Below are 23,566 nucleotides of genomic sequence, written 5' to 3'. Positions count from 1 at the left end.
CTGCCACTTCTACATGCTAAATCTCCTACTAAACTTTTTACTAGATGGTTAATTGGGGTTAACCTACCACAACTATACTCCTTCTTTGACCCCACAATTAATTTTTCACAGTTTCTTGGCTGAAGGTTTAAGTCTCTAGGTTATCTTCTACCGTTGTGCAGCCCTCTGATTTCAGCAGAGTTGGATGTTCCCTGCTTTCCTGTCTGTGCTTCATAATCTTCATTCTCTGCCCTCCAATGACTATAAGCTCCATTGATCTGCAAAGAGCTTATACTCATTCTTCAAGATTCAATTCAAGCCCTGGTTGGGTTTCTAAGTGGTTAGAGCATTAGCTTGTGGACCAGAGAGCCCTGGGTTCCGTTCCTGCCAAGGGCACATACCTCGGTTGCAGTTTGTCCCCGGCCCCAGTGGGGGTCGTGAGGGTGGCAACCAGTCAATGTGTCTCTCTCACATGGATGTTTCTCTCTCTCTTCCTCCCTCTCTCCCTCCTGCTCTATTTGAAGATAAATGCAAAAACAAACAAACAAACAAAAACCAACAATATCCTCAGGTGAGAATAAAAAAAAAAGATTCAAGTATCAACTAGTAAAGGATGTTTTTTATATCCCACAAATGTTCTGTGCATACAACTATATGCACTAACCCTACCCTTCTTTAATAATCTGTATGGGGGCAGAGACTATATCTAATAAGGGTTAATAATTTCCTGAATATATTAACAAGCTTTTCTTAGGTGGTTTACCAATTTCTTTATTTACAATATTTGGTTGACTATGTATATCTTCCTATTAGAAAGAACTAGTCATGGGAATACATTACACTTGACTTCCTCACACCAAAATGCACGTTAGCATTACTTACAGTCTCATACAACATTAAAAAGGAAAAGGCTACTAGTTTTAGACCTGGATGGCTTATGCCTCTCAATAGCAGAGGTATTCTATTTTTTATGTCATTTTATTTTTTGTTAATGCTCACCCGAGGATATTTTTCCCACTGTTTTTTAGAGAGCGTGAAAAGGGTTAATTTATACTTATACTAACATGGGATTTTTCATGTGCTCTCTATTAAAAGAAAGAGCTGTGATGAATATTTTTATATTCTCACATACTAAGTGAATTTCTAATATAATTAGAATATTTATACTATGTTATAAAACTTTGTCAAAGGAATCCAAAATTTAAAATATAGACATCAGCCTAACAGAAGTAAAAGTCATAAAACTAGTCCACTTACTTTAGTTTACATTTTATAAGACTGTCAGAAGAAATATGAAATTGCATAATTTAATAGTTCTTTACCTTCAAAATGCGTAGTAGGCGTAAAACTCGAATAGTTTTTAAAAACACTTCTGTTTGAGCCAAATCGTAAACATTATTAATGAAATGTGCCTCCATAAGTATTATATCTATGATGCCAACTAATGTAATTACTAATTCAAATATGTTCCAGGTATGTAAAAAATATTCCTTCCCCATTGCTGCTATCTGTTGATTTAAAAAGAAATTATATTATTTGTCTGTGTTTTTACTATACCATTTTCCCACAACTGAAACATCACTAGTTAGATTTTCCCCTAATCTACCTTAAGACTGTACTCTAAAATACTAATAAGTGATCATATTTTAAATTAACTATAATTTAAACAATTTGAAATTTTAAATGGTTAAAATATTGAGGTTCCTGTTACAAAGGAGAAAATATTCAAAATAACCACTACTTTATGATAGCTTATTCATTAATTCCTTCTTTATTTTGAAAAAACTTTTATTGAAAACCTACTATATCTAAGAAAGTGGGAGATGTCAAAAATATTGTGGATTTCAGCTTGGAAAATTGGTTTTCCTGTGGAATTTGAAAGAAAGAGTAGGTTTGGAGAAAATACATTTGTTTTGAATATGCTGTTTGTGATTTCTGCACAGTATTTTGTTGGAGAGACCCATCAGCTGTTGTCTGTACCTTCTGAGGCTCTATATAAAGCCTAAGCTGGAGACATGCATAGAGGAGCCATTAGACTATAAGTGGTAGTTGATGTCAGGGAAGTAAAGAGATAGAATGGCCTATGAGGCCCTTTACTATTTAATTCATGGCTGGGTCTCTTGTCTCAATTCCATATCGTCCACACAAATTTAACATCTCTCCAATATCCACCTTGACCAACCCACCCCTAAGCTCCAGTCATTGGGAATTATGTTCCTGTGTGTGTCACAATGTTGTCTCTAAGTTTTCCCTTGTTCTCGTTGTCTGTTATGCTATGTACTCATGGTACTCATGCCCTATTTTGACTCTTACTCATTATTCAAAATTCAACACAAGCACCTACTATACTTGAAACCCTTTCTTTTCTGACCCTATTATTCTGTGTAAGGAACTCCTGGGTGGTTTTTTTTTTTCCGCCATAGCACCCATGTAGTCTTTTATTTTAATACTTAAGATACTGATTTGTAATTTTGACTCATTTTCTTTTAGTAGCCTGATCCCCCTACTCATCGTGATTCAAAGACAGTGTAGGAGGCAGACATTATCATGTCCCAGGAAAAGCATATGCTTTATTACAAATAAAGAAATTGCTATATTTATTTAGCAACAGATTCCTGTGTGTTTAGCGGTAGAGTCATTTCCCTTGAGTCTGCTCACATTTGGCCAGGCAATGTCTGAATCTACAAAGCAGAAGACCAGATCCTAGTCTTGGGAGGTCCTGCCCGCATCACTATTTATCCTCCAGAGATGTCTCATTTCCTTCTTATTGAAACAGGCATAAGCTGGAACATTCTCTTAGGAACTTGAAAAAAAATTGTTATAAAGAATAAGACTTTATTCAAATAGCAAGTATTCAGGAATGCGAAAGAGTTATCTTGGGGTCACTAGTTATCTTGAAGCCACAGGAGAGGAAGAGCCTGCTGGGAAAGGATGGTATGAGCTTCAGAAAAACAGGGGTTTGTCGAATGCAAGTTTGTCAGAGAATGTTTGGAAGTTCAGGTATGCCAACCTCTGGCCCTCAGATGAAAAAAGTGATTATCCTTCCTCTGAAAAAGACTCAAAAGGGCCATACCTCTAATAGGTTTAAGAGTTTTTGGGAAAATGTTGAAAAATACGAGGAGGAAATTTTAAGGCAGCATTGTTTATTAAAAAGAACAATAACTTTGACTGTGAGGGATTGGATCCTATTTCTATTATTCATTAGCTGTGTGACTTCAGACAAATTATACGGTTTACCAGACACTCAGGTACCTCATCTGTAAAATGCAAGGCATGGATCACACACACACACACACACACACACACACACACACACCTTCAAGGGTTAATTTAAGGGTTTGAAATGTTATACTCAAAATGACTGGTACTTTATAGGTGATCATTTATTATTATTGCTTTAACATAATGGATATTTTAAAAGGAGTAGAATTGAACTAAATAGAAGCAGAGGGTAAAGGAAATGCTAAGTGATGGCAAATTTGAAAACTGGGCAGTGAGGATGACTCTGGAGTTGAGTAGACAGGAGATAAGAACAGGGTTACACCTGGTTGGGTGTATCCTCTCAGCTGTGAAGTATGACCATGTCTCTGCAGTCCAGCGCTGCTGTTGTAAGTGGGCTTGACTGAATGGAACTGTGTCTCTGCATGGCTATGGCAGCAGCTTGCATGCAGCAGAGTACAAAGAATAATAGAGCTAGAGGGATCTTCATAGATTATTTAGACCAACACTGACTTTTTAGAGAAGAAATTTAAAGTTGGGAGAAGTTCAGTGACCTTGTGAACAGTTAATCTGAGAAAACCAAAGCCAGAGACAAATTTACTGAATTCCAGCTCCATGCTCTTTCCACTATAATACATGCTACAGTACGAAATATTACACATTTTAGGGAACTGTTCATGCTCACCCTCACCCTATAACTAACCTTAACATTAATTGCTTTATTTTTAAAAAAATATATGAAATATCCTATGGTCATTCCAACTAACTTTGGAATTTATTACATATAATGTGGCTGGTTGTGAATCCATCCCCTTCCTGACATTATCACTCTGTAGTAGCATTTTAATTTTTCACTAAAAATTTGAGACTCATATTTTCATTATTTAACAACTACATTTATATTGAATTTAAAAATAAAATTATGATATCAATTTTAGTATAAACAAGTATCTATTAATCTACATATCCATTTATTTATCTATTTAGCATAAAAATAATAAAACCAACATCCATGTCATTACTACCCTGCTAAATTTAAGAACATTGCCAATACTTGTGAACCTCCCTCTGGGTCCCTTTGACACACACTATTTTAAAATTTAATTTTACAAATACAAAATCAATTCTGAAAGTATGGCTATGTTCTATTCAATCACCCTAAAAATTACCTTTAAAAACTAAAGTATATTTGTCCCAGAAGTGGAAGAGAATTTTATACACTCTTTTAGAAAACTATAGCTAGTGTTCAAAAATGAAGTTAGGAAGTCTCCCTCTTGAACACACACACATGCACATGCACGCGCACACATACTTGCACACATACACAGTTCAGATTACCTTAACTAGGGCCTCCAGGATGTAAAATGCAAGAAAAAAGTAGTTGGAATGTCTTAATTCATCATCATAGAAATCATTTAACACAGGTATCAAAGAAATTACAGTAGGGTATGTATTCATTACTATCACAAGGTATCCGACATACTCAAATTCATCAGCAAATACTACTTTATGGAATGCACGAAAAAAGCAATGTCTGAAAAAAAAGTGAGAGGTAGTTTTATCTGAAGAAAGAATTACATTGAATTATTTTCATTATATGTTCAGCTCTGTTCTCATCATCAGTAGCTACAGAACTCAGCTTAATTCTGGGAGGTAGCCATCAGTTGCTAACACTTTCTAGCATCATACTTCAGATACTGTTCTTTTAATTTCCTCCTCTGCGAAATGACTTGCTACTGGTTTTCCTTCTTTCTCTCTCACCTTTCTCACTCATTTTTTTTTTTAATCCTCATCTGAGGATATGTTTATTGATTTTAGAGAGAAAGAAAGGAAGAGAAACATTGATGTGAGGAACAAACATGGATCGGTTGCCTCCTGTATGTGTCCTGCCTGGGGATGGAACCCAAAATCTGGATATGTCCCCTGACTGGAATGGAACCTGCCTTTTTTTTGGGGGGGGGCGGTACAGGACGACATTCTAACCAACTGAGCCACCCAGCCAGGCTTTCCTATACTTTCAATAGAAATATTTTTGTTTATAAGACAGAGATAATTTTGACTTGAAATATTTAAAAAAACAAAACAAAGGAAATCCCTTCCACGTTCCAATAATTCCACTTCTCAGAGAGAGCTACTATTAACAGTTTGAATACTGTTCACTCCTTTTGTTTACATAATCACTATCTATAGACACAAAAGGAATTATATCATACATATTGTCCTGTTACCTGCTTCCCCCCCCCCCTCTCTTAACAATGTATTATGAGCATCTTTCCTTGTCAAGGCATAAAATCGAGAACAAGTCCCAGGATGTGTGTGGTGGTCCAGCATGGGTCCACATTTTATAAAAAATTTAAAGTAATATATATGCTGTGGAAAATATTTTCCATAGCGAGTATACCAGAGAATGGAATTGTGAATGAAAATTTAACTCTACATATTTTTAATTTTATTTTTAATCACTCAAATAGTATAACAATGCATTTTTATTGTTAAAGCCCAAATGAAATGTTTAGTTAATTACTGACTGAAGATTGGTTAAAGTACTGGATCACTTCCCCACTCTCAGAGGTCATTCTGGGTTACACAGGACCTGAAACCTTTACAATTTGGGGTCTTATTTGAGAAAATACGCACACATAGATAATCCTCGCAGCACGTCGGCAGGGCCCTCCACTCCTGCCGCAGTGAGGCTGCTTTCCTTGCTTTCCTCCAGCAGTGCAATCATACCTGGGCCAGCACTGCACTGGAGGTTCCCTTTTGCCTGAGTTGATAATGAAGCATAGTCTAACTTGTTTCTGCCACGGCGATGAACTGGAAAAGATATGATGGGGCTAACTCTAACTCACAATTCCTCTAAGTCTTTAATATTGATGTGAATTACTTAATCCTGGAATGTTATATTGCTTCTCATTACTGTTTTGGCCAGGGGTTTCATTTGGCCACTTGGCCCTTTCTGCCATGATGAGTCTTGTTCTGTAGGTCAGTTAGACAATGTGAGTGTTTGGCTAATTACTAAGTATGTTCATCCCAATTATATGCTTAGGGACTCAGGAAAATAACACATAGTGGACTTGCTGGACTATTATAAGACAGACTAAGTTGGAAACTTTATATACCATCTAGCCTAAAAGCTCTCAGTTTAACTTGAGGCCCATGATAGCATTTCAAGCTTTTGGTATTAGTATCATTTTAAATGCTATATCCCCAAAGTACTAAAGCCTGGGTATTCTTTTTTCCCAATGCACAGTAACTCTGGTAAAGTGAGTAAAGGTCCATTTGGGGAAAAAAAAAGATTGAGAGAATATTCTTCTGTATACTCGTGGTATTGTTGCAGTCTTTTCTCAAGGGTTCTGGATCTGAGAACTGACTTAGATCTAGAGAAAAGGTGAGGGATCATGATTTTCCTTTACCGTAGGTGATCTCATCCCTTTGCCCATCAGCTCACTATCTTTAGAAGTCAAGAAACACTAAGTAAACTGTTTGTCTGTATTGCCCTTTGACATACATTACTTGTTAGCCATTTCAGGTTTGCTGTCCACAAAATAAAGTACTGTATGCCTACTTTTCCTTCAGCATTTAAGTGCTTCCATTTGTCTTCTTCCATTCCCAAATCCTTCTGACACAAAAATGACCAATTCTGTTGCAGCTTCAACTATTGTCAACCATGTCCCGCAGAAGACATCTGTCATTGAGTTTATCATGGTTGCCTTGGTAAAGAAAAACGACCTTCAGGTTTTCTCAGAGAATAAGTTCCTGTAGTCGGTTCTTCATTTCCATATAATTAATCTAGTTAAATATTCCAATTTTTATCATTTGCACCTCGTTTAGTATAGGTTTTTGGCCTGGTCAGGCTTCAAAAAACCATGCTAGGAGTGTAATAGTACCAATTCCAAGTTTCTTCGACATAATGTTGAAACTTGAATCATCGTGAATAAGATCATTATGCCGAAAAATTCTTCACAGTCTGGTCTTATGTTGCAATCTTCTCAAGCTCCATTTCCTTATATGTTCTACTAGTATTCTCTGGTATTAATCAGGTCCTATAATTCCATCAGTTGATAAGTTTTAGTATCCTGAAATAGGCACTATATTTCACCCTCTAGCTGTGTTGAGATCGACCTAGATAACTACCTTGGAAGCAATGAAAGGTGGTAGAGACTGATCCTAAAACAAAGACACGCTTCATCTTGGGATGTCTTTGCAGCATCTGAAGGTGCTGGGAAGCTATTGTCCTCTAGCAGGGTAGAAGTGGCTGCTTCTGCCAGGCTAGAGTGTTCATGAGAATCTGGGGGTTCAAGATCTTCAGGTTGGTCCACCCAAGTATTACCACGTCAAATCTTAGGGTCCTGATAGTTTTCTATCAGAGGCATGACATTGATACAGCAGTCCTGCCAATGCTATGCATTTATTCTTATTTGCTCAGCCCTAGCTGCATGTCCCTAAATTAGACATATCATATTGATTTTTATTCAATTCTGCATAATTTAAGTTAAATTTTTAATTTTAAGAATTATAGATATGCCCTGGCTGGTTTTGCTCAGTGGTTGGAGCGTTGGCCTGCGGACCAGGGAGTCCCGGATTTGGTTCCTGCTAGGGGCACATACCACACACACACACAGAAAAAGAATTATAGGTATTTTTTCTATTTTTAAATTTAGTTTCTTTTGGTGATCGTCTTGTTCATGTTTCTGAGTTCATCACTTATTAATTTCAGTAATACTTATCGTCCATATTGAATAATTCTAATAACTGAAGTTTTAGGGATATAAATCTGCTGTTATTTCTGCTAATTCTCTGTTGTGGTTATTTGTTTCCTATGTGTTTATAGATCTTTGATAGTGACAACTTCACCCATTGGCCAGCGAACTCAATTTTGAATGGAATGTTATTCAGCACTTAGTAATAAATGTTAACATTTATTAAGTGCTTATCCAGTGCTTATCCCTGGACTAAGGGTTTCCACACACACTATGTAATCTTTACAACAATTCCATAAAGTAGGCAGAAGAGAACTCAACTAGCATATTTTGGCATCTACTATGCCAGTTACTTTGCAGATGCTTTACCTAAATCTGCCTCCAGAATATGACATAGATATTATTTTATACATTTTTAAAATAAGAAAACTGAGACCTGAAAAACTCATTCAGCTAATTGATGATGGAGATGAGGATTCTAAACCAAGCATTAACTCCAGAATCTGTGTCACTCCCTTTGAGATGAAGGGCATTTTGGAGATAGTCAAAAGGATAAGTTGACTATCAATCTAATTTTTCAAATTTCCCTTTCTTTAAGTTACAGCAACAGAAATAATTACTAAGAAAGTTGTAGCTTAGTTTAGAATTAAAGGCTTTAAAATAACTAGAGTACAAACAAAATATGGTTTTGTTATTTATCGAGTGTGGTGGATTAGGATAGACATTCAGTCTTTGATACTATTATTGAGAAGAGGAGTCTATATTTCCTCCTCTTGAATTAAAGAAAATAAATAAAAAACCATCTAAACTGGAAAGGAAGAAGTAAAATTATCTCTATTCATAGATGGCATGATTTTATATACAGAACATCCTAAAGAATTTCCCAAAACCAAGAGCTAATAAGTGAATTCAGCAGAGCTTCAGGAGACAGAATCAATATATAGAAATCACTTGTACTTCTATACACTAAGAATAAACAATCCAAAATTAAATTTAAAAAATTAATATATGATAGTGTCAAAGAGAAAAAAAATACTTTGGATTAAATTAACTAAAAAAAAGGAGGGTGTGGAATAAATTTAACTGAAAACTTTACAATGAAAATGGCAAGACATTCCTGAAGAAAGTGAAAGATCTTAGAAAATGAAAAGTCATCCCATGTTCACAAATTGGAAAGTTTAATGTTGTCAACGTGGCAATACTACCGAAAGCTATCTACAGATTTCATGCAATCCCTATGAAAATGTCAAGGGCATTTTCCCCAGAAACAGACAAGCTAATTCAAAAATTAGTGTATAATTTCAAGCAACCTCAAATAGCTGCACCAACCTTGAAAGAGAAAAGTGAAGTTGATGGAATCCTACTTCCTGATTTCAAAATTATCTAAAAGTTGTGAAAAACAATTTGGTGGCTTCTCAAAAAATCAAACATAAAATTATCACATGATCCAGCAATTTCACTGCTAGCTATAACCCCCAAAGCTGGAAAGCAGGTGTTCAAATACTTATACACCAATGTTCATAGCAGCACTGTTCACAATAGTCAAAAGGTGAAAACAACCCAAATGTCTATCAATTGATGAATGGCTAAACAAAATGAGTATATTCATACAAAGGACCACTATTCAAGATAAGAAGAAATAAAGTATCGATACATACTATAACATGGATGAAAACATTAGGCTGAGTTTAAGACATCAGAAACAAAGGCTACATATTGAATAATTCTATTTTTATGAAACATTCAGAGTAGGTAAATCCATAGAGACAGAAAGAAGACTAATGCTGTATAGGTGATGGGGAAAAGGGGAAATGGAAGTGACTGCTTAATGGGTACCGGGGTGATGAAATGTGAAATTTGTTGGAGATAGTGGTGGCCCACCAGTGTATTTACTGAATAATACTGAATGGCATACTTAAAAATGGCTAATAGTTAATATTGTTGTGTGCAATTTACTTTTAAAAAGTTATACTATCTCGCCCTGGCCGGTTTGGTTCAGCGGTTAGAGCGTCGGCCTGCGGTCCTGAGAGACCCGGGTTCGGTTCCCGCTAAGGGTGCGTACATCGGTTGCAGTTTGTCCCCGGCCCTGGTCGGTTGTGCGGGTGGCAGCCACTTGATGTGTTCCTTTCACATCGATGTTTCTCTCTCTCTCTCTGTTCCTCTCTCTCCCTCCCACTCTGTCTGAACAAAAAATGGAAAAATGTCCTCGGGTGAGGATAAAAAAAAAAAAAAAAGTTATACTATCTCTTTTTAAGTAACTTTTTGTATGTATATAAGTAATATTTTGGAAAATATTCAGAATATACATTTAAAAAGATAAAAAAGGAATTTCAAATGAATATAATAGCATTTCTAGTAAGTTTCAAAAGCACTTACCTTGATGGGGTCCCTTTTTCCTTTTTAGTATTATATACCCAATTGAGCAATACTTTTCTAACAAAGGTAAGAATTTTTTTGCTTTCAGAAAAATTTTTTATTGTCTCAAGACTCATGTATCTAAAAAAAAACAACAACAAAAAACAAAAAAAAACTTTGAACATGCTTTTAAAATTTTGGGATAAGTTTAATGCAGTATTGTCAGAAAGCAAAAAGACTATTTTGCCCAGTGATGAAGGGAAATGAGATGTTTTCATGGGCATCGGTTCAAGTCACAAAGCTGTAGATACTGTAGATATATAATTATGAAGTTTTATTGTGGGGCTCAGTAATTAAATACAGAGTATAAAAAAACTGAAGATACATGGTTTAAATTAGAGAGAGGTCAAGGGTTCAGGGATAGAAAGCATACCATATTTCAAATATTTGGGATTCAATTACATATGTTGGATCCCCCATTATTTGGTTTGGCAATATACAAGTTATCTCATCAACCTGTTTGCTCTATAGAATGAAAGTAAAAATACCTATGCCAGCCTGGGATAACTAAATGAGAAAGTATGTATGGAACATCCAACCCATCTCACATCTTTCTCATCTCCTTTTTTACATCTTCTGGGCAAGTAGTCAGAGAATTTGTGGGGAGAATACAAGCTGTAGATTAAGAGTTAAAGTGGTTTCTTGCAGAAGTTGGTGGTAATAAACCCCCAAAAGACATTTCAGTGGCACATGTCCTAAGTTGTCCTTCAGTTTCTTCTGACTTTTCTGGTGAGACAGCTTAGATCTGTATGCTATAATTTGGTCTTGCTTAGGCAATTCCCTTGGTTTTATGAGGAACTTACATGTTGCTGACCAGATAACTTTTATTGTCTTCATCAGGAGGATGGAGATCTGTCCTTGGGTCTGAGGTCCTACCTTATAAAGTGGCTTAATAAAAGGTCATAGGTGACTTAAGTTCAAAGGTGCACCTTGTCCTTCCTATTGATTATGATGTTCTCATTCTAAATTTGGGCCATTTCTCTGCTACAGGGAAACTGATGCAATTGAAAAGAAAAAAAAACCCAACCCATTCAATTCTCTGTGATTCAGTATAATGTGGTAGTTACATGGAAAATCATTAATGTGCACATGACTTGATTCATTCCTAATTTTTGAAATATTTATTGGACACCTATTATGCTTGCTAAATGCTGGGGATAAACCATAAGCAAATACTAGTTTCTGCCCTCAAGAATTTAGCAGAGTAGTGGAGTAAAACATGCAAATAACAACTACAATCAAGTGTAGTAAATTTTGCTGTGGAGATAACAAGAGGGAACAATGACCCACACATGATAGCACATTTAATAGATTCTTGGGCAACAAGAAAACCTTCCTGAAGGAATTAATATCTAAGATATGATCATTTCACAAGTTCTTATGAATCCTAAAATTCTGTCATCAATAAGTATGTGATATTTGACAGCCCAAATTCTGGCTCCTGAATTCCTATTTTATATCAATATGTTCCCTGTTTAGACCTATTAGATCAAGAAAAGAGTATGATCTTTTTAACCGGATAGTAAGATAGTTTAGCTTTGAATCTAAACCCTGTAATTTATTAGACAAATGACCTTGAGTAAATTACTTAATCTCTCCAGGCCTCACTTTCCTCATCTGCAAAATGAAGATAATGATAGCCCTTATCTGGTATGATTTTTAGACATAAAATTGGTAATATATGTAAAATGTTTAAAACAGTATCTAACACAGGACTAAATTAATAAAAACTCTCTATTCAAAATATTATTTCTTAGGTAATTACACAGGCATCTAGCACAAGTCCTGGTACTCCTTTATCAACCCGACATGTTTCTCTCCTTAGATTTTTTTTTTTTTTTTTTTACTTGCCACAGGACCCCCAATGGCATGGGGCTACTGATAGGAATCATCAGCAAATGGCAAAATCAACTCCAACGCAGCCCAGCAAAGGAGCAAGTACTCAATACAAGGGTGATGAAGAGAATGTTCTCTGGAGGACTGGACTACCATTTCACTAATCTTGCTATTCCCCACAGTGCCTGGCCTATCGTTCTGTGCATATTAGTATTCAATATTTATCTCTTACACGTATGAATAAAAATGTCATGTATTCTGAAATTTGCCTTCATTGTCCACTCTGAGTTTGTTCAGCTCTTCAGCCCCCTTTTCCCACTGATGATCTCCTTTTTGTGTCCATTTATTCATAGGCAAGTGCTGCTTCTGCCTTCTCAGATTTAAAGAGGAAAAAATCAATGGGGCTGCACTGCTCTGTGCTGTTTTTGTGTGTTTGTTTTGTTTTTACATTAACCTTTCCTGGACAATGAAGCAATCATGTTTTCAGCATGTTATTTATTCATTCTTTGAAAAGTACACAGCATATTGTTTTAAATTGATCAAGTTTGCCCAGCCCTCGTTCAGAACTACTCTACCACCACTCAGGTCTCCTAAGCTTTTGAAGGCCTTAGATCAAGAGGGCAAATAGAAAGCCAGTATGTACTATATATGAAATGTTTAAACATTGGTAATCAAGAAACCAAAAATTTAATTAAGCTATTTTATCTTTCTATCTTCACAGATATAATGTCCTGATGATTTGCATAGCTAAGCTTGAAATAAAAAGTCATAGACTCACCCTGGCTGGTTTGGCTCAATGTTTAGGGTGTTGGCCCATGGACCAGAGAGTCCTGGGCTCAGTTCCCACTAAGGGCACATACCTTAGTTGCAGTTTGTCCCCGACCCTGGTTGGGGTTGTGTGGGTGACAACCACTTGATGTGTCTCTCTCACATTGATGTTTTTCTCTCTCTCTTCCTCTCTCTCTCCCTCTTGCTATATCTGAAAATAAATGCAAAAATGTCCTCAGTTAAGGATAAAAAAAAAAAAAAAGTCATAGTCTCTTTAAAAATCTGTACTTGAACACTAATGAAATCATGGTCTAGTGTCTGGCTGCTTCTCATCTCATGCCTGGCTTTTTCCCTCTCACTGTACTACATGCTGGTCCATGTGAGTGGACACCAGGCTGACACATCTCTTAGGTTTGGGGCTGTGTACACTAAAGCCCATTTTGCATGGCCCGTGGGAAAAGGTCCAAGAAGACCCCACAAATGAATTTAGTATTGTGTGAGCAGAGAATTTTGGTATTCTTAGTACCAGAAGTGTAAACCAGAATGAGAAGGTATGTCTGTGCTTTGTAGTCTTCATCCCTCCACAGGTGATAATCTGAAAATAATCCCTAAAACGCTGACTTTGAGAATCTCCCTGCTTACTGTGGAGACTTACTTTTAAAGAAATCATTACAAATGTATGCTAAGTATTCAAAGAGGATGTGTTGTGGGAAGGTGTGCCTAAAGGGGTTTGATTTAGTGAGGCATTTGAGTAGTCCAAACAAAAAAAAAGTGGTTTACTACAATTTAGCTTCGGGGGGGCTGAATTATTGGATGATCCCAAATTACCAGACATAACCAAGGAAACTAACCAGTACAATTTCTTAAATGCCATGACTTAGAAGGATGGAAATTCTCTCTTGACAAGGTACTTACTCTCCCCTCTCACCAAAGCTTCCTGCTGCACCTACTAGCATCTGGGCTGCACTCTGGGACAGAGTCTCATTCCTGTATTGTCTCTGGTAGCTTGCCTAAAAGAAAAGTCAAGTCATTATACAGCATAATTAACAATGGCAACTTATTTATCCCTTTAATGGAAAAATAATCTGTGAGAAAGAAGTCAAAATCCCCAAATAATCTCGTATCTTTATAAAAAAGAATCTCTCTACGTAGTCCAGACCATGAGCTCAATGTAGAAGACAGGCCTGAGCTATGGGTGGAACCCAACTGTTTCTGTAGGAAACTAGGATCCTGCTAGATATTAATTACATTTTTCCAAACAAATGGAGTTTTGTGGCCAAATAAGTATGGAAACTACTGCAAGCCATATTTCCACCTTAATAGTTCATAGTGGATATTAGAATATTAAAGGCTCTACAACCAGCATCTGCTCCACCCTCTGGAAATCCTCTTACTCTAAACACCTGAGGGAGTTTTTCATTCGGTTGAGGACTACAGTCTAAGGCTCATCAAGTAACTGAGACTAATAGCCTCAGGCAAAAAGCTAGAGGATAACTGAACCTTTCCTGGGCTTGCAAATCCTACTGCTGGTGGGAATGCAGTCTGGTGCAGCCACTATGGAAAACAATATGGTGTTTCCTCAAAAAATTAAAAATTGAAATGCCATTTGACCCATATCCCACTTCTAGGAATATACCCTAAGAAGCCTGAAACACCAATCAGAAAGAATATATGTACCCCTGTGTTCATAGCAGTATTATTTACAATAGCTAAGATCTGGAAATAGCCCAAGTGTTTAGCAATAGATGAGTGGATAAAAAAGCTGTGGTACATATATACCTTGGAATACTATGCAAGTGTAAGAAAGAAAGATCTCTTATCCTTTGAGACGACATGGAGGGACCTGGAGAGTATTATGCTAAGCAAAATAAGCCAAGCAGAGAAAGACAAATATCACATGATCTCATTTGTGGAATATAATGAACAAGGTGGGCTGATGAATGAAATAGACCCAGAGATATAGAAAGGAGTATGGTTTGGACTGACAAACCTCAGAGGAGGGGGAATGGATTGGATGAACCAAAGAAATTATATGCATGTATGCATAACCAATGGACATAGACAACAATGCCGTGGGGTGGGGGTGGGGGTGGGGACAGGATGGGGAGGAAGGTGTCTACAGGGTAAAAAGGAGAAACATCAGTAACAAAAATAAATGAATAAACATTGCAAATAAATAAGGGCTCTGAGAAATTCTACAGTGAAGGGTCCGGGTTTATATTTTTATTTAATTCAATTTTTTCAAATATTTTGACAACAGAACTCTGTTGTCTACAGTCTGTTATTAGCATTAAGTGACCTGTTACTGTTGTGAAAAACACAGTTAGTCATTCATTCAGCTCATATATTGAGAGCCCACTCTGCTTCAGGATCATGCTGGGGAAACCACTGTCTGCCACTGCCTCTGGCCTCAGTGTGCTGAACACTGTTGAAGTCGTTGTACAGACCGACTTCCAAAATTGGAATGTATGGTATGACTGAAGACTCCTGGGTCCCATCAAAGACATTCTATATGCACAATCATTTATACATATTGAAACATGGCTTTGATCCTGGTGGATGCTAGAAAGAGATGGAACTAAATTTGAAGATGAGGAAATTCAATAACATAGCATTTTTCTCCTCAAATATAACTAAAATACTTATAAAATAACATGAGATTTAAATATGTTCCATACTCTCAAAGATAAGCACTATAGCTTATGGAGAAATAAAAAGCTGGAAATAACATGGAGCTCGCGAAAGCAGCACAAGTGATAAAGCAGTTAGTTACTAGAAAAATGTTCATTCTTACGTCATCATTCACTACCAAAATGTAAGACCAATTTAGAGAATGGGCGATTCCTCAAAATAACTGTCATTTATTGAGCTCTCTATTATACTATTAAATTAACTGATCTATATATGTTTTACATAAACTTATGTAATTCTTGCAACAAGTTTGTGAGGAAGGTAGTCTAATCTGTATTTTATTGATGAGAAAGCTGAGGTTCAGGGAGTTGAGTCGTTTTCCCAAGATCTCATTAGCAAACTCCATTCTCTCTGAATATAAACCTGTCTCCTGTTTTCCCCATATGGTATATTGCTTCTCCTATTTCATGTCTTGTCATGCTGGCCTTCTTTTCCTAACAACCAGTAGGAGAGAAAATATTGCCCCAGTTAACAAAGGCTGGCTGAGATTTAAATAGACATTCCCAAAGCTCTAAAACTTAAACAGACTAATCAATATTATGGTTCAGAGCAGTGAACGTTAGAATTAAGATTGAAGGAATCAAGTCAACTAACTGAGATAAACATGGAAATATTTTTAGAAGAAAAACATGGAATCAAATTAAGGACCAAAAAGATGTGAGGTGAGATGAAAATCTAGAGCAGAGAGATTCAATCTACTTTGGAAAAATAGGATTTCCTGATTAAGAACCACACATAGCACTAAATTAATAAAGATATAGTAGTAGAAAAGTAATATTTAAGGTACATGGAGTGTATATTGCAGAAACACAGGATATAACAAGTGGAATCAAACTAAGAGGTGTTTCAGTTAGCATAAATATTCTGATAGGGAGAATAAAGACGGAAAGGAGTAAGTCCTGAGACACATCATATTAACAGCAAAAGCAAGACTCAAAATGGAGTCTCCTGAATTGTTTTAAGAGTTCTTGAATACTAGATTTTCCTAAAATAGATTAAAAATCTGGAAGTGACTCAAAGACATGATCTCATAGTCTGCTGGTGAAACAAAGTACCGCATGGCCTAAGTTCACCCTTCATGACATTACCTCAATAGTTTATGGAAATATTTTAGATAACTTGAAAAGCTGCCTTTGAGATTCAACGTGTCTGCCAGGATTACTGCTGGAGAGAGAACAATCAGACCCTACAGACCTTTTATTTCCCAAGTTAGACTGAGCAAGTAGAATGCTTGAAATCCTGTACGGCTGGAATAGCTGAGAAACGCACAACTCATATACAGTGAGGAAGGCCCAACATGAACACTTCAAGAGGATGAGTCATGGCAACTGGTCAATATTCTGCCTGGGATAGAAAATGGTAACTAGTTTATAAGAAGTTTCCCACAGAATCCTGTAGGCTGCTGTGTGTTACAGAATTAATCTAATTTTTACTAAAGATTTTATATAAAAATACACTACCCTATACTTGCAGTTACTAGTGAACTTGGTGGTAGCCTTTTAAGAAAAATTGGTTTGGGAACCGAAAAATGGCGGTGGAGTGAACGGAGCTACACAGACCGTCTCCCAGAACCAAACTGGAATTACAACTATAACACAGACAAATCGACGGGAAAAACCAACAGAAAAGCAGCTTGCGAGGACCATACAACGAGGGACACTGACTCCATCCCGGTAGGCTTGCGAAGGCGCGAGACTGGGCTGGGGGCCCATGGTCGGCAGCTCGGCAGCGGCCTTAGCTGTAAGCTGAGCCCTCGGTTTACACTCCCAGGCGGCTCCACAGTGCAGAGCTGGGGCAGAGGCTAAAACAGCCACAGCCACTCACCTTGGGCTCCGGCGGAGGGAGGGCAGACAGGACTGGAACTGTGTCGGGACACTCGGGGTTTGGAGGGCGCTCAGAGCTTTGGCTGAGTGCAGCCACTCAGGACGGTGGCCACATTGCTCCTTCCCAGGGCTCTGAGGAGAGGCAGCAGCCCCTCCCTCAGAGATCCAACCCCACCCTGTGGGCCATTGAAGTGTTAATTGAGGTTCACTAACAACCAGCATCTGCCCCACCCTCGTGAAAGCCCCTTGGCTGAGCACAAGAGGGAGTTTTTCAATCAACTGACAACCCAAAACTCATCAAGTAACCTAGACTGCTAGCCTCCAGGCAAAAAGCTAGAGGATAACAGTAAGTTTCCTGGGCTGGCAACTTTAACCAGGAAAGTAAGACTTGACAGTGGTGTTCAACGTGGGTCCTCCCTCGCTCATCTAAACACAGGAGAGGGAGCCACAAACAGCAGAACACCAACACCCACAGGGAAAACTTGACAGGGTCCAAAGCCCACAGTGATAGCCAAAATGGTTAAACACAGAAACAGAAGCCAAATGAAAGAGCAAGACACCTCCACCAAAGATGAGATCAATGTGGAGCAATTAGGCATGTTAACAGAGCTAGAATTCAGAGCCATGATCTTGAGGAAGCTGAACAGCATGAGTAAGGACATAGAAACACTGAAAATAAGCCAATTGGAAATTAAAAACCAACAAGAAGAGATAAAAAATGACATATCAGAAATGAAAAACACATTGGAAGGTTTAAAAAGCAGAGTAGGGGAAGCTGAGGACCGGATCAGTGAATTAGAAGACAGGGTAGAACAAATCAACCAATCAGAAAAACAAAAGGAAAAAACGATTAAAAAACAGGAAGACAGCTTAAGAGAACTATGGGACAACTGGAAACGTAATAATATTTGCATCATAGGAGTCCCCGAATATATTAAAAAAAAATAGTGACAGAAAACTTCCCTAATTTGGTGAAGGAAGAAGGCATTCAAGTTCAAGAAGCACAGAGAGTCCCAAGTAAGAAGAACCCAAACAGGCCCACACCAAGACACATAGTAATTAAAATGCCACAAATTAAAGACAAAGAGAGAATCCTAAAAGCAGCAAGAGATAAGCAACAGGTTACCTACAAAGGAAACCCCATAAGGCTCTCAGCTGACTTCTCACAAGAAACACTACAGGCCAGAAGGGAATGGCAGGAAGTAATCAAAGTCATGAAAAACAAGAATCTGAATCCAAGACTACTCTACCCAGCAAGGCTATCATTCAAAATAGAAGGTCAAATAAAGAGCTTCCCAGACAAAAAAAGGCTAAGGGAATACATTAGCACCAAACCAGCACTGCAAGAAATGTTAAAAGGACTGCTGTAATTAGCAGGAGAAATGGGAAGGAAAATAGAACCACACTAAACAAAAATGGCAATAAATAAGTACATATCAATAATCACCTTAAACGTAAATGGATTGAATGCTCCCATAAAGAGACACAGAGTAGCTGATTGGATAAGAAAGCATGACTCATCTATATGTTGTTTACAAGAGACCCACCTCTCAACAAAAGACTCACATAGGTTGAAAGTGAAGGGATGGAAAAAAAATTTCCAAGCAAATGGAAAGCAAAACAAAGCTGGGGTAGCAATTCTCATATCTGATAAAATAAATTTCAAAATGAAGACCATAACTAGAGACAAAGACGGCCACTACATAATATTGAAAGGATCTATCCAACAGGAACATATAACCTTGATAAACATATATGCACCCAATATAGGAGCACCAAAATATATTAAAAATCTTCTGGAGGACTTCCAAGGAGAAATTGACAACAATACAATCATAGCAGGGGACTTCAACACTCCATTGACAGCACTGGATAGATCCTCTAGGCAAAAAATTAGCAAGGAAACAGAGACTCTAAATGAAACACTAGACCAAATGGATTTAATAGATATCTACAGAGAATTACACCCCAAAACTACAGAATATACATTCTTCTCACGTGCACATGGGACATTCTCAAAGATAGACCACATGATAGGACACAAACTAAATCTCTACAAGTTCAAGAAGATTGAAATCATATCAAGCATCTTCTCAGATCACAATGGCATGAAACTAGAAATCAATTGCAACAAGAACATGCAAAGACATTTCAACACATGGAGGCTAAATAGCATGTTATTAAACAATGAAGGGGTCACCGAGGAGATCAAGGAAGAAATTAAAAACTTCCTGGAAACCAATGAAAATCAACACACAACAACACAAAATCTATGGGATGCAGCGAAAGCAGTTCTGAGAGGGAAGTTCATAGCACTACAGGCCTACCTCAAAAAACAAGAAAAATTTCTAATTGACTGTCTAACCTCACAACTTAAAGAATTAGAAAGCAAACAAAAAGAAAACCCCAGAGCAAGTAGAAGGAAGGAAATAGTAAAGATCAGAGCAGAAATAAATGACATAGAGACCAAAAAAACAATTCAAAGGATCAATGAAACCAGGAGCTGGTTTTTCGAAAAGATAAACAAGACTGATGGACCCTTAGCTAGACTTACCAAGAAACAAAGAGAGAGAACCCAAATACACAAAATCAGAAATGAAAGAGGAGAAGTAACAACCAACACCACGGAAATACAAAAGATCGTTAACAACTACTATGAACAACTATATGGCAACAAATTCGACAATCTAAGCGAAATGGACAAATTTCTAGAAACACACAGTCTCCCAAAACTATCCCCGGAAGAGATAGAAAACTTGAACAGACCAATAACAACTAAGGAAATTGAAGAGGTAATCAAGACTCTCCCAGCAAACAAAAGCCCAGGCCCAGATGGTTTCACGGGGGAGTTTTACCGAACATTCAAAAAAGAACTAACACCCATTCTCCTCAAACTATTTCAAAAAATTCAAGAAGAAGGAAGACTTCCAAACACGTTCTATGAGGCCAGCATAATTCTAATTCCAAAACCAGAAAAAGACACTACGAAGAAAGAAAACTACAGGCCAATATCCCTGATGAACATAGACGCCAAAATCCTGAACAAAATATTAGCAAATCGGATCCAGAAATACATCAAAAAAATTATTCACCATGACCAAGTGGGATTCATTCCAGGGATGCAAGGCTGGTACAATATTTGCAAATCAATAAACGTGATACACCACATAAACAAAATGAAGAATAAAAACCACATGATCATATCAATAGATGCTGAAAAAGCATTCGACAAAATCCAGCATCCATTTCTGAAAAAAACGCTCAGCAATGTGGGAATAGAGGGATCATATCTCGACATAATAAAGGCCATATATGAAAGATCTACAGCCAATATCATTCTAAATGGACAGAAACTAAAAACATTTCCATTAATAACAGGAACAAGACAGGGATGTCCACTTTCGCCACTCTTATTTAACGTTGTACTGGAAGTCTTAGCCACAGCAATCAGACATGAAGAAAAAATAAAAGGGATCCAAATTGGAAAGGAGGAAGTGAAACTGTCATTATTTGCAGATGACATGATATTGTACATAGAAAACCCTAAAGACTCCATCAAAAATCTATGAGACTTAATAAATGAATTTGGCAAAGTAGCAGGATACAAAATTAACGTCAAGAAATCGACGGCATTCTTGTATACCAATGATGAACTCACAGAAAGAGAAACTGAAGAAACAATCCCATTTACCATCGCGCCAAAAAAATTACGATACCTAGGAATAAACTTAACCAAAGAAGTAAAGGACCTATTTGCAGAAAACTACAGGTCATTGAAAAAAGAAATAGAGGAAGATATAAAAAAGTGGAAGCACATACTCTGTTCATGGATTGGAAGAATTAACATCATTAAAATGTCCATACTACCCAAAGCAATCTATAGATTCAATGCAATCCCCATCAAAATACCAAGGACATATTTCATAGAACTAGAACAAATACTTCAAAAGTTCTTATGGAACCAAAAAAGTCCCCGATTAGCCACAGCAATCTTGAAAAAGAAGAACAAAGTAGGTGGGATCACAATACCAGATATCAGGTTATGCTACAAAGCGACTGTAACCAAAACAGCCTGGTACTGGCACAAGAACAGGCTTATAGACCAGTGGAACAGAACTGAAAACCCAGAAATGGACCCAAGGCAATATGCTCAATTAATATTTGACAAAGGTGGCAAGAGCATACAGTGGAGTAAAGACAGCCTCTTTAATAAATGGTGTTGGGAAAATTGGACAGCTACATGCAAAAAAATGAAACTAGACCATCAACTTACACCATACACAAAAATAAACTCAAAATGGATAAAAGACTTAAATGTGACCCGTGAATCCATAAAAATTCTAGAAGAAAATGTAGGCAACAAAATTTCGGACATCATACGGAGCAGAATTTTCACTGATACATCACCTAAGGCAACAGAAATAAAGGAGAAAATGAACACATGGGACTACATCAAACTCAAAAGCTTCTGCACAGCAAAAGAAACAATCATCAAAATGGAAAGGCAACCCACTGTATGGGAGAACATCATTGCCAATGATGTATCAGATAAGGGGTTAATTTCCAATATATATAGAGTGCTCATACAAGTCAACAAAAGGAAGACAGAGAACCCAATTAAAAAATGGGCAGAGGAGCTGAATAGACACCTCTCCAAACAGGACATACAAATGGCCAAGAGACATATGAAGAAATGCTCAACATCACTAATCATCAGAGAGATGCAAACTAAAACAACAATGAGGTATCACCTCACACCTGTCAGAATGGCCGCCATCAACAAATCATCAAACAACAAGTGTTGGCGAGGGTGTGGAGAAAAGGGGACTCTAATACACTGCCGGTGGGAATGCAGACTGGTGCAGCCGCTATGGAAAACAATATGGTGCTACCTCAAAAAATTAAAAATTGAACTTCCATTTGACCCAGTGATCCCACTGCTGGGAATATACCCTAAGAAGCCTGAAACACCAATCAGGAAGAATATATGTACCCCCATGTTCATAGCAGCACTATTTACAATAGCTAAGATCTGGAAACAGCCCAAGTGTCCACCAGTAGATGAATGGATAAAAAAGCAGTGGTACATATACACAGTGGAGTACTATGCAGCGGTGAGAAAGAAAGATCTCTTATCCTTTGAGATGACACGGAGGGACCTGGAAAGTATTATCCTAAGTGAAAGAAGCCAAGCAGAAAAAGACAAATACCACATGATCTCACTTATATATGGAATATAATGAACATAATAGTCTGAGGAATACAGTAGACCCGGACACATGGAAGTAGGGCACAGACTGACATCCCTCAGAAGAGGGGATGGGGGGTGAGGGGGTGGGAAGAGATAAACCACAGAACTTATATGCATGTATGCATGACCAATGGACATGGACAACTCACCCGGGGACAGGGTGGAGGGGGGGTGGGGGGGTGGGGGGTGCCAATGGGGTAAAAAGGTGAAATATCTGTAACAAAAAAATAAATAAAAATTCATAAAGAAAAAAAAAAAAAAAAGAAAGAAAAACTGGTTTGGACCCAGAGACAGGCAGTGTCATGAAACTGACTGAATGCTAACACACCTGAAGGTTGAGCTCAGCAGAATTTCCTGCCACTGGGACCTGTGAAATTCCCAGGTCCTCATAATAAAACACCTTTTACTTAAGCTAATTTAAATGGATATATTTCCCCCTTCTCTTTCTTTCTTTTTTTTTGCAGTCAAGTGGATTCCTAAAACAATGTCAAACTTTGCTTTGCCTTTGTCAACAACTAATTAAGCTATGCAGCTGAGCATAATCAAGATGCCTTCAGCAAGGGGAGAAAGTTTTCAGTATAATTTTAGGTCAGAAAAAAAATTTTCAAATGGTATAATAAAGTACTAACAATTTGTGCTGACAGAAGACGCCGGTTGGCCAGCTCCATTGCTTCAATGTTAAGGGTCTCATTTATTTCCTTGTTACAGTTTGGACACCTCACCTTTTGATGTTCTATTGTTTCTCCTTGGTTTAGCTAAGTATAACACAGATCAAAACCAAAAAATAATACATGGATATTAACATATTGTTTCGCATAAACCTTAAGCAATTTATGTACCAGTTTGATATAAGAAATTATAAAAATTTGCTAGATATAGAAAAA

General features: G+C 37.3%; 1 protein-coding gene across 1 annotated transcript in view; it reads right to left on the bottom strand.

Annotated features, from left to right (window-relative positions):
• Positions 1-23,566, bottom strand: part of SLC9C1 (solute carrier family 9 member C1) — a gene marked incomplete at its 3' end in the record, with an annotated part of 97,041 nt that overhangs the window by 23,838 nt on the left and 49,637 nt on the right. Inside the window, exons 12-16 of the mRNA XM_036242512.1 lie at positions 23,312-23,437; positions 13,833-13,927; positions 10,275-10,394; positions 4,537-4,732; positions 1,302-1,487 (exon numbers count right to left, since the gene is read on the bottom strand). Coding sequence (XP_036098405.1) covers positions 1,302-1,487; positions 4,537-4,732; positions 10,275-10,394; positions 13,833-13,927; positions 23,312-23,437 — 723 coding nt within the window. The remainder of the gene's footprint in view (positions 1-1,301; positions 1,488-4,536; positions 4,733-10,274; positions 10,395-13,832; positions 13,928-23,311; positions 23,438-23,566) is intronic.

This window comes from Molossus molossus, unplaced genomic scaffold (genome assembly GCF_014108415.1).
Source record: "Molossus molossus isolate mMolMol1 unplaced genomic scaffold, mMolMol1.p scaffold_m16_p_5, whole genome shotgun sequence".
In the NCBI taxonomy this organism is placed as follows: domain Eukaryota; kingdom Metazoa; phylum Chordata; class Mammalia; order Chiroptera; family Molossidae; genus Molossus; species Molossus molossus.
This window is presented reverse-complemented; position numbering and strand designations above follow the sequence as displayed.